This window comes from Camelus ferus, chromosome X (genome assembly GCF_009834535.1).
Source record: "Camelus ferus isolate YT-003-E chromosome X, BCGSAC_Cfer_1.0, whole genome shotgun sequence".
NCBI classification, from domain to species: domain Eukaryota; kingdom Metazoa; phylum Chordata; class Mammalia; order Artiodactyla; family Camelidae; genus Camelus; species Camelus ferus.
Genome location: NC_045732.1, coordinates 55,238,383 through 55,250,830, shown reverse-complemented (window position 1 = coordinate 55,250,830; position 12,448 = coordinate 55,238,383). Strand labels below are relative to the sequence as shown.

Below are 12,448 nucleotides of genomic sequence, written 5' to 3'. Positions count from 1 at the left end.
CTTCTGAATTACATTCCATAAGCCATTTCTCTGTGCCTTTTATGGGCAATTGCCTCTTTCCGTCTTATATTATAGATGTTTGTGTTCATACATCACCTAGACCGGGATTAGCAAACTTATTCTGTAAAGGGCCTGTAAATATTTTAGGCTCTGCTGGCCACATAGTGTCTTGGTCTTCTTTCTTTTTACTTACAAGTCCTTTAAAAATATAAATACTATTCTTAGGTTGAGGATATTACAAAAGTAGGTTGCTGGCTATAGTTTCCTGAACCCTGATCAATATTCAGTGCTCCTAGTAATTATCTAAGTTTGATCCATGCCTCGTAATATCTGGCAAAGTATATTGTGCATAGTAAACTCTTAAACATGTGTTACATGAATATAAATAACTACCAAATAAGCTTTTTTAAAAAAACAAAACAAACACAAAATAGCTTCTAGGGGAATCTTTTAAAGTATATCCATCTTTAGATTTAGCAATTCATCAGCTAGCCAGAATTCATCACTTATATGTTTGTTTTACCAGAGTATCCCAGGAATATTTAGATAAAGCACCCTTTATCCAAATTAAAAGTGTTTTAGTCCAGTTGTTCCATGAGTTTTCACAAAAACAGAGTACAAAAATGCTACCATATTTTGTTGATTTTGAAATGGTCCTGAACAGATTAACTGATAACAGACTTAGCCAACCCCCTTCTATACTGTTCCTCTGTATTATAAAATAAATGAATGCAATTTTTGGTTTGTAACAAAATAACCCCAACTCCTCTTATACAAGTGAAGAGTCATATGAAAACCAAAATAAGGGAAAGGAGTATAGTACATATTTCATTTATTTTGGACTCCTGGTCTGATTCTTATTAGCCCTTCCCTGGTTTATTTCAGATCTTGGACATGTCACCAGCCTTTTTTTCATTGGGTGACATCTTTTAAGCACTTGGATAATCTTACATCAATTTAGTTGATTATATGGAGACACAGTGGCTCTTAAAGCCTCTACTCTGTTCTTAGTATTCAAAACATATGTTATACTGAGAGTCTTCACTTTGGTTATAATCACACGTAAGAATTGTACACTTCAAGGGCACCCAAACTGAGTTCCCAGAGGAAAAAAAATCTTTAATATAGTTCTACCTGCTTTATGGCTCAGTGATGCTGAATTATGTTTATTTTGCATTTCTCTGATAATAATTTTGCATAGAAAGAAACATGCCAGTGAACCCAATTTAAATGAGATCGACCTCATGTCTGTCTATCTCAGAGGAAACTTATTATATCTTGTTTTAGAAACAGAAGAAAATCTCTCCCACCCACTTCCAATTTCCTCCAAACACTTTGTTAGGCATAGTAAAATGTAGTAGGAGAGATCCAGATTGTTCCGTTTGAGAAAATGGACTGTCTTTATTACTGTTGCCTTACAACTCTTGGAACCTTATTGGGATGTCATTCCACTCTCCTCCTAAAGTCTACCACTACATCAGAGTTTATTAGAGACTTGATATTTTTGTTTGTTTTTGGTTTTGTTTGGGGGGGTAATTAGGTTTATTTATTTATTCATTTTTTTAATGGAGGTACTGGGGATTGAACCCACAACCTCGTGCATGCTGAGCAGGCACTCTGCCACTGAGCTATACCCTCCCCTCAAAACTGGATTTTTTTTTTTTTGCATTGAAGTGTAGTCAGCTGGATATTTTTTAAGTTAAGATTCTGAAAAGGTAACTTTCAAAGCAAAACACAGTCTTTATTTTCTTTATAGGAACCACTGTCTCCATTCCTAAGAGGAGGCCATTTCTTTCCAGGAAACAATGTTATTTATGAAAAAACGATAAGAAAAGTGGAGAAGCTAAATATGGATCAGGTACGTAAAGTTTGTTTTAAGGCTTATTTTATAAGTGTATACTTTTGAATAAAGAATATTTTAATAGCTCTAAAACGACATTCAGTTGTCAAGTGCCAGGCAAGACCATTATTATATTCACAGCCTTTCATATCATCCTTAACAGTTTTATTTCCCTTTCCTCATTTGAAGTATTACTGTCCCTATTTTACTGAAAGGGAAACTGAAATAAAGATATGTCCAGTCATGGAAAAAAAATAACAATAGAATGTGAACTTAATATAGATATCCCAGTGCTTTGAATGTCTCTTTTAAATTGGGCTCACACAAATCATAATTGAAAACATAGTACTTTTGTGTTAATTCATTTAATATGAAATGAATTTTATTTATTTTTTCATTATTTAGAGAATACTTCATTAGTTTCTGTAATCAAACCCATGTAGATAAGACCTTACATATTTAATGCAGTGTATTACCCCTGTACAAATGGAAAAAATTATGTTTGGCTGTTAATTTTTATACAATGCCAACCCAACAAAGTACAAGTGAGGTACTTTTTCCAAAGTTGACAGCACAGCTAAAGTTTCCAAAAATTCAAATTATATAAATCTATGTGTATATACAGATTTATTTATTTTCTTTATATAAAAGGACCAATAGCAGTATGTTATGCATCAATAGCAGCAACAGCCTTTCCAGGTTTTGTAGTCATCTGAACAAAATTATAGAGACTTCCAGTGCACTCCATTACAAAACAAAGTTAAAAAAAAAAACCCAGAATGAAATGGATGTTTAAATGAATAATATCTATGAACAGATTTGTAAACTACTGCATACTGTCAAAAATCTAGAAAACTAAAGCTTCAGTTCACGTTGCAAAAATTCCATTAAGTCTAATTGAGAGACCAGACACAGAGTACAAAACTGCAGCAGGGTGACAATTCCATGGCATCTAGAGCTCCCCGACTGCTCCCACCCATCTGTCCTTCAAGCAGAGTTGTTACTATAACCAGCAGAGGTTTCACGTTGATCTTCTCAGTGGGGACAAGCATGCCCAGCCCAGATAAAGGCTGGGATTTATCTCTTGAGCTAAGACAGTGTATTAGTTTCTTAGGGCCGCTGTAGCAAAGTATCACAATCTGGGTGGCAACAGAAGCAAAAGAAATTTATTGTCTCACTGTTCTTAAGGCCAGAAATATGAAATCACCATGTTGGCAGGGCCGTGCTCCCTCTAAAGCCTTTAGGGAAGGAACTTTTCCATGCCTGTCTCCTGTTTCTGGTCGCCCCAGGTGTTCCTTGGCTTGGAGATGCATAACTTTGATTCTCCATCATCACATAGCATCTTGCCTGTGTGTCTTCACATGGCCTTCACTTTGTGCATGTTTATCTCTGTGTCCAGATTTCCTTTTTTTATGAGGACACGAGTCATATTTGATTAGGATCCATCCTAATGACCTCATTTTAACTTGATTACCTTTGTAAAGATCCTGTTTCCAAATAAGGTCACATTCTGAAATACTAGAGGTTAGGACTTTAACAAATCCTTTTTTGAGGGAAGGGGGCTCAATTCAGCCCATAACAGGCAGTTAAACATTATCAAATGAATTTTGAGCAGATCATTTTTCTCATATACAAACAAAACATTAACTTGTACTAAATTCACCTCTTTCATTTTCTTGGCATGAGAACATGTCTTATATTTATGAACATTTATGGGCAGTTGTTACCAAATTCATAGAAACTAATACATGATAACTCATTTGATGCCCAATAAAAATGAAACAGAGTAAACTCTCAGAATCATAAACATCCAAATCTTCGGGATTCTGGTCTGCTTGGAAAGCTGGATGTAGTCTGATGGGTTTGGTATAATAAATATTAAACATATTTTCCAGAGGAATAGCAGAATATACCTGGACATTATGATACCAAATAGAAAAATTTCATCAAATATGTCAGTTCTTCAAAGGGCCCTTTCCTTAAGCTACCAAATTATATCTGTCCTTTATCTAACTGGACTGCCAAAACAATGCATTTGACACATTTTAAATAGTAAGGAATGTTTGAGACATATCATTTCATGCTGTTTCCAACTTCTCATTTCAAAGAGAATAAACAGCTTTTCTAAATCTTGGCCTTAGAGGAAAATATTGACTATCCTGTATATTATTATTGCTATACATCTGGAACAATTAAGGAAGAATAATTAAAGAAGTACATTGCTGGGGGTGGGGTATAGCTCAGCAGTAGAGTGCATGCTTAGTATGCGCAAGGTCCTGCTTTCAATCCCCAGTACTTCCATTAAAAAAAAAAAAAGAAGAAGATCACTGCTACTTACTATTAACTTGAATATTTCTTTTTATATGTTCACTTCTTTTATTAATGACTTACATGATTTGGGACTTTTGGAACTGCACGGGAGACTGCCCAAGTTAAAAAGGAACCATGCGTATAGAACTACAACTGCTTTGATCTGGTTGAGATGCAGTAGAATAAGCTGAATAAAGGCAGAGTCTGGATGAACCTGTTTAATGTCACATGAGACTATTCAAATAAGACTAGCTCTTAGGAGCTGGGACCTATCCAAAAAAAAAAAAAAAGTCTCTGCAGTGGTGCCAATAGCAAGATAATTACCTAATTCATATAAATCGTACTATGTGTATTTTTTCTTGATCAAAGAAAAAATATATGATAAATCAGCAATGTTTGATCTTTTGTACATTAGCAATTCAGCTTGTGGTACATTTCAAAAGTATGAGAAATGTAAGAATACCTTGCTTTGGAACAATAATTTTAGTACTCAGGTGTGAGTATTGAAAACTGAAAACCTGCTAAGACTTCAGTAGTACCAGTGAGTGGTTCAGAGGCCAAATAGACTCAGGGAAGCCACAAGACATCCTAGATGGAGAGACTGTCAGCAATCTATTCAAGAGTCAACTGATACATTAATAAAGAAAGATGATTGAGAAATGGGTTTTGTTTTCTTTATTGTCCTTTCCAAGGGTTTCCTAATCTGCTTTTTAAGGAACACTTTTTTTTTTCAGGAGGAGTTCTATTTCAGTAGTGTACCAGCTCCCCACTGGGTAAAACTTTTCTCAGACTGTCACATTAACTTTATCCTAATCTAAGGTATGAAGGAATTTGGTAACATAAAAGAACAGATAATACATGTACCCTCAAAATTTGTACAAAAGTTACTGATAATACACAGTCAGACTTCTAAACTGTAAAGATCTTAGTGCTAGCATATTTGTAAAGTAGGTCATATTTGAAAAGAGCCTAGAGAAAATTATTCTGTGAATGAACTGATTCTATAAACTTTATTGTCTATATGTCTACCAAGACAGCTTCTCTCTGTAAAATGTGTTTCTTTATAGATATGTATTTTCTTTCAAAATATTTTTGTATACATGAAAAGATAATTTGTATATAGAGTAAAAAATTTCAAAACATAGACAGTATAAAAAAGTGTGAAAAGAGTCTAAAAAGTGAATAAAAATGTATGTAGTGAAAAAAAGCTTCTCTATCCTGACCTGCTTGTCCCTCACTTCCTCTTCCCAGAGGCAGTCACTCTGAAACTTTTTGCTCTATGTCTTTAAAAGCAGTTGTGTATATTTGTAAATATACATGTATTTAAAATTTTAAAATATTATACAAAATATTTAAAATTATACATTTAAAAATACTATACAACATATTTTACTTTTAAAATATTATGCAAAATATATGCATTTTAAATGTAAAATACATTTAAGAATATTATACAAAAAGGAGCACACTATATTCCTTTATATGTATTTTGCTTTCTTCATTTAATATAGTTTGAAAATTGTTCCATATAAAATTTTCAAAATGAAAAATGCTTTACTTTATTAATATAGGTCAGCTTTCCACTGTCAAAGGAAACAGAGAATTGAATTTACACTTTCAGAGTTAAAAATTGTATGTCCATGAATGCAGCATTATGATTCAAAACAGAGTTTTTTCTCTGAAAACCAGCTTGCAGCTACTTGTTTTCAAAGTAGAATAATAACAAAATAATAAAGAAAATCAAGCATACCTGAAATCCTCAAAAGGGAAATAACCAGATATCTTTTCTTATTCTGGGCTTTATACTTACCAGAAAAAAAAAGATAAATAAGCAAGCAGATAACAAAGATTTAGTTTAAAAACAAGTTCCAGGGGGAAGGGTAGAGCTCAATGGTAGAGTGCATGCCTAGCATGCACAAGGTCCTGGGTTTAATCCCCAGGACCTCCATTTAAATAAATAAATAAACCTAATTACCACCCCTCCTCCCCAAAACAAGTTCTAGAATATTTTGAGGACAGTACAAATTCAGTCTAATGGTCTGAAAGAACAGTGAGCAGGAAATCATGAGTTGCAGTTCCAATTGCACCATTAATTAGTTGTGTCATAAGTAAATCATCTTATTTCTCTGGACATCAGAATTATTTTTTTCCCACCTGCAAAATTAATGGAGTGGATGAAAATTAAGTTGATGATGATGATGATGACAATGATGAAAATATGGTAACAATAATAATAAATGTTTATTACCCACCTACCTTGTACTAGGCACTTTACACACATTAGTTAATTTACTTCTTGTAGCAACCTAATGAGGTACATAATATTTCATTTTACAAATGAGGAAACTGAGGCTCATTAAAGGTTGCATGTACAGTTCCCCAAGATCACAGAGTGAGTGGTAGCATCAGAGTTAGAATCCATGTTTTCTGGATCTGAAGCTTCAGTCTCTGTTTTCCAATCTTTTTTCTTAATTTATGCTTAATTTTCATGAGCATAAGGACTTCACCCGCCCCCACTGTGATTTTAATATGCTTCCTGACATTGAGAATCACCACATTATATTATTTTCTAATTTTATATCTGCCAACATCTTCAGTATTATAGTATTATTATGCAATTAGATCCTGAAGTGCCTGTTGAATCATCAAAGAAACATTAACTAATATTAATATTCATTATAGTTTTAGCATTAAGTATAACTGGAATATTAATTTAATCAGAACATGCAATTCCCTGGCCAACTTAGGTATTTGGATGGCCACAGCCACATGATCAAGTAAAAAAAGGGTTCAATGTAATTTGTCCCAATGGAATAATTGGAAAAAATAATATATCACTTATTGAAACTATACATTCTAGGACTTGAATTATCTTGTGAAAGAACACATTAAGTTTTTAAAAATAGATTCAGTTGTGGGGGTTTTTTACTATATTTTTTTATTCTCAGTGGCTTTTTTTGGGCATTTGTATGTGTTTTAGGAATGCTATCCTCAGGTTCAGTGTCATCATCACGTTGTCCAACAGCCCCAGATCATCCACTCTCCACACTGTCAACAATCCCATTCTAGCCAGCAAATCCAAACCATCACAGGAAGTGATTCAACTTCTACAAACACTGGAAATGAACTGTGCCATGGTGGATCAAACCATACCCATGAGCAGGTAAGATTAATCAGCTGATTCCTTATAAAACTGGAATAATTCTCTTAAACCCTTCTTAAACCACTGTGCAGGTACCCACATTAAACTTTCATCAAAATATTGAGCAGTTATATCCTTGGGATTTGTGTTTTGTTATGCATTTTGAAACAAAATTTTCCACCTCAGAAGACAAAATAATTCAGGTCTATTAATACATTAAATCTTTGAGAGAAGTTATGAACCAATCAGCGAATACCAACTTCTAGCTGATCTTCAGTTCTTGAATGGGTCCAACAGTTGTGCAACATTCAATATTTTCAGGGAGGGGGTACGGTATTTATGTGAACAGTGAATTGGAAATTATATTGTCTAAGATGATTGTAATGGTCACATTTCACAAGCTGGTAATTACTTTGTTTTCTTTGAAAATACGGCATATTAAGTCAAAATATGTGCACGTTTTATTGTATATTACATCAACAAAATAGAAACTAAAACAATCGCTAAGAAGAAATCTCTTGGGATATAATCATCAGTGACTAATTTATGTTCTGAATACTTTTGAATCTTGTAAACATCTGTTATACAAGTGTTAAAGGAAAAAAAGATGTTCTTGTGTCTTGGTAAAACTAACAATAATAACTAGAACTGTGGGGAATAAGCTACCATTTGTATTTTTTCATATTCTTTCCAATAAGGAAAAACTTGCTCAAACTGACCTCTTTCATGAGCAATTCCTACTAAAAAGCAAAAGAAAAAGAATAAAAAAAAAAAACAAAACAAGGAGCCTGCCCACAAAAGCTATATTAAATATGTACTTTGGCCATATTGGTTAAAAAAAAAGGACCTCAAAAGATTTAAAATCTACATTTTTCCAATCTAAAAAGCCTAAAATGATCCTTTCTCTGAATATCATGAATGGAAATACTGACCTTTAGAATTACTCATAATATGGTCCAGATGGTGTTGAATTTCTTACATTAAATGAATTAGTAATAACCATTAGACATTTTATTAGGTTAAATCATTTGATATTATCATTTTTATAGGTCAAAGTTGATCAAATAGCAACAATTTCATATGGTTCAATCTAATACTTAACTTTGCTTCACAGTTTCCTCATCGTAGAGATTTATCATCCATTTCTTACAGGGTTGTTGTAAGAATAAATTATGCCTTGTATGTTAATCATTTAACTATAGTTGAGTGCTGATAGAAAGTACTTAACAAATGGTAATTGTTAGTTTTTAGCAGTAATTATTATTCATAAACATTAAAGCTTTATGCTAGAATGTATGAAAAATATAAAAGAGTAAGACATTGTCATATTTCTCATAGGTGCTTACTGTCTAATAGGGGAAAGTGGCAAACCTGTAAAACATTACAAAGCAAAGCATTGCCTGCTGTAAAAGAGGAATAAACAATGTGCTTTGGGAACAGAAGAAAGAAGAAAATAATTTTAGCTGGGAGATCTAGTAAAGCTTTGTTGAGGAGGTGAGGATTGGCCTGGGCTTTGAAGACTGAGCAGAATTTCCATATGTAGTATGGTGGTGTGGCATGGACATCCAAAGAAAAGGGAATCACATGAAATAAGTCATATATTTGGGAAAGTACATTTTGAGTTTCAGGAGTAGTTTGTGGTTTGGTTTGTATGGCAAGGAAGACATAGGATGAGGAGTTCTAGAGTGTAGGGTTAAATTGTTACATTAAGGCCAGATCACAAGGTCCTTGAAGGTTAAGTTGAAAATTTTGAACCTTATTTGGCAGGCAGTGGAGAGTGGATGAAGGTTATGGAGTAGGAAAGTACTGATAGGTATGATTTAGGAGGTTAATTCCAGCAGCTTTGTTCAAGATAGACTGGAAGATGGATTAGTTTTCTTCTCACAGTGATCAGATGAGGAAGGTGTCATTGTTGCCCTTATTGTTCAGAGAAAGAAACAGGTTCAGAGAAGTTAAGTAACTTGCAGAGGCTTACACAGTTAGCATGTTGTAGAGCCAGGATTCATACAGAGGTAGCCTGACTCCAGAGTTTATTGAGAGTTCCCTCTTGAAGTTGAGTCAGTAATGTGGAAAGTCCTTGGTCAATAATGTAAACATGAGTAAAGCAGTGGATTAAAGAGTCTGCCCCTGCGGAGATGTTGGTGATGTAACAGAAAGTGGACTAGCTTCAGGGTAGGAAGACCTGGGTTCCAGTCCCAGCTATGTCCCTTTCAAGCTGTGTGTTCTTAATAAACCCTAAATCTTTCAGAAATAATCCTCATCCATACAATTTAGGTAATAAGTCTACCTCACAGGGTTGTTGTAAAGAGTAAATGAAAATATAACTTGAGCATGTTTCATAAAGTTTACAACATGAAAAAATGTCACAGAGAAGGATTTGCAGAGGAAAGTTTATTAAAAGCTATTTACAAAACAGAAAGAGACTCACAGACATAGAAAAAACAAATTTATGGTTAAATAAGTTAACAAATGTGGTTAAAATACCATATAATATCACTTATATGTGAAATTTAAAAAAAAAAGACAAATGAACTTATTTACAAAAGAGACAGACTCACAGACATAGAAAACAAACTTATGTTTACCGGGGGTAAGGAGGGTGTGGGGAGGGATAAATTGGGAGCTCAGGATTTACAGATACTAACTACTATATGTAAAATAGATAAACAGCAAAGTTCTACTGTATTGCACAGGGGACTATATTCAATATCTTGTAATAGCCTATAATGAAAAAGAATATGAAAAAAAAATATTTAAATGTATGACTGAAACACTATGCTGTACACCAAAAATTAACACAACATTGTAAACTGACTGCACTTCAATTAAAAATTCATTTTAAAAAAAGCTATTTTAGTCTACATGTAAAACTTAAACTAGGATAATGACAGATGGAATGGAGTGAGAGACAATTATTAGAGATGGGAACAATATCACAGGATTAAGAATCTTGTCTGGTGGCAAAGGTAATGCTACAATATACTTTCTCTAGCTTAGTACAACTAACTAATCATGCATTTGACCAGACGATATTGTCAGTTTAGAAAATGGGCAGAGTTGGGTAACTAATATATTACTTTTTATTTTATTATGCATACTGCAGTTTGAGATTCCAATTTAGCTTTGTTAAAGGCTGAAGACTTTCTGTATAGAAAATTTTTTTCCAGTTTTTCAGTATTTTATGTGGATAAAGTTGAAGTACTGCTGACAACAGAAGAGTGCCCTGGGAAGCTTGGAGTTAGTAATTTCCACCTGTGTGGATTACAGAGGCTTGGAGCCATTCCTGGTCAGAGTGAAGATGACCTAACCTGATTGTGCAGATTCCCATGGACAAAGGAGGGCAGAGGACGAGTTTGCTCACCCAGGCTCCTTGGGGTTTATGTGTCTCTTTCACATGAGTGGAAGAGTCTCTAAAGAGTAATAAAGCAGACAACAGTTAGGCTTTTTTAAAAAAAAGGTTGGCCCATTTTCAGTTTGTATTTAGAGTTACGTTGCAATTTGGAGGTAACATAATAAAGCATAAAGAACAGAGGCATTCAATTTAATTATCTGGGTTTATAAAACCTGATTCTGCTGAGCTACATGATCCTAGGTAATTGACTTTAACTGGACTGAGGGAGAATCATACTTAATGTGCACTGTATCTACAATAGGATTAAGTGAGATAAAGTATGTCAAGTTTCCAGCTTAGTGCCAAGCACATAGTAGATGCTCGAATGAATGTTTGCTTCTTTACCTTTTCCTCTCCCAAACCCAAGCCCCAAATCTTTCAAAGCATCAAAATGTCAATTTCTATTGGCTCCCATTGTAATGATCTTTTTAAATGAAATGAAATCACCTTTATAGAGTACTTTCCACAAAGCAGAAGGCATTAAAGTATTTTTGAAAATCAAGTGTCCAAAAACCTGGTTTCAAAATATTTTGTATAAAACAAATTTGTGTATATATTCCATGGTTCTCCCTAGAAACACCGTTTTGGTTTCAAATTCAAAACATCACTGACCACATTTTCTTCCCTGAGGACATTAAGAATAACATGCTGTGATCATTTCCCTGCCATTAGCAAGGAACAGATAATTCCACATATGCTAGGGACAGGGAAAAGCTCAGCTGAACTCGTTTTACAAGTTGTACAGGTGGTGTTTATAAGAAAGACTTAAATAATTATACTTATTGCATGTACAACTCTTTTCCACTTGGCTTGAGGCTTCCAAAAAATTTTTAAGAGTCATGGGAACATGTAAAGGGAAGACTCCTGATCACTTGGACTATGCTTTTGCCAATGGAAAATACTCCCAATTTGTGATGACTTTCTTCCATCACTGGAAAATTTAATTTTGTCAACACCACAACAGCACCGATCTTACTGTCAGGTGCTTTTTCTGATAAGTATCCAGGAAGCTTGTTAGAATGATTAACAGAAGTCATTCACTAATGATGGAAACCCTGGGCTGGTTAGCTCGATAAACACACAGTTCTGCCTGCTCCCTCACTCATTCACATGTGGCTCCGGTCTCTCTCCCTATTTATTGCCTTCTTCATCCCCATTTAAAATGAATGTCTTTTGTGCAAAACTCTATTTCCTGCTATCTGTTCCAAACATTTAATCCATATCTGTTTTGGACCCATTTTTTTTTTCCTCAACACCACCCTTATCTGTCTCCTGCTACCTCCTGCTCTTGTGCCCCTTTGAACTCTTGTTTTGCAGCAAATGAATCATTTACTCTTTTAAAAATAGTTTTTATTTTTTAATCAAAGTAATGCATATATATATATATATATATATATAGCTTAAAAAATCAAATAGTATTAAATGACATACAGCGAATAGCAACTTCTGGTTTTAACCCTTTTCATGCATCCCCAGAGGCAACCATTTTCAACTCTTAGCTTTATCTTTTGGTATTTATCTCCATATAGCTAAATAGTATGAATATACTTATGCTGCTATTTCTATGTTAGTGTTGTAGCTTATCTGTTGATAATTCTGGTACTTAAGGATTTAGTTCTATTAATCCCCCATCCACCTGTTTCCATCCCATCCCAGTATAGTTAAACCCCCATTTTTTGGCTAAATCATTATTCAGTGTTTATATTATTATTGTGATGAAAGTATTATTTACTGCTGAACCAATTTGTGTACTATTTTGCTGCTT

The 12,448-nt window shown here is 33.9% G+C and overlaps 1 protein-coding gene across 2 annotated transcripts in view; it reads left to right on the top strand.

Moving 5' to 3' along the window:
- Window positions 1–12,448, top strand: part of POF1B (POF1B actin binding protein) — a 72,352-nt gene that overhangs the window by 23,932 nt on the left and 35,972 nt on the right. For both annotated transcript variants that reach the window (XM_014563343.2, XM_006189536.3), the window contains exons 5-6: window positions 1,757–1,858; window positions 7,131–7,313. In XM_014563343.2, the coding sequence (XP_014418829.1) occupies window positions 1,757–1,858; window positions 7,131–7,313 (285 nt within the window). The remainder of the gene's footprint in view (window positions 1–1,756; window positions 1,859–7,130; window positions 7,314–12,448) is intronic.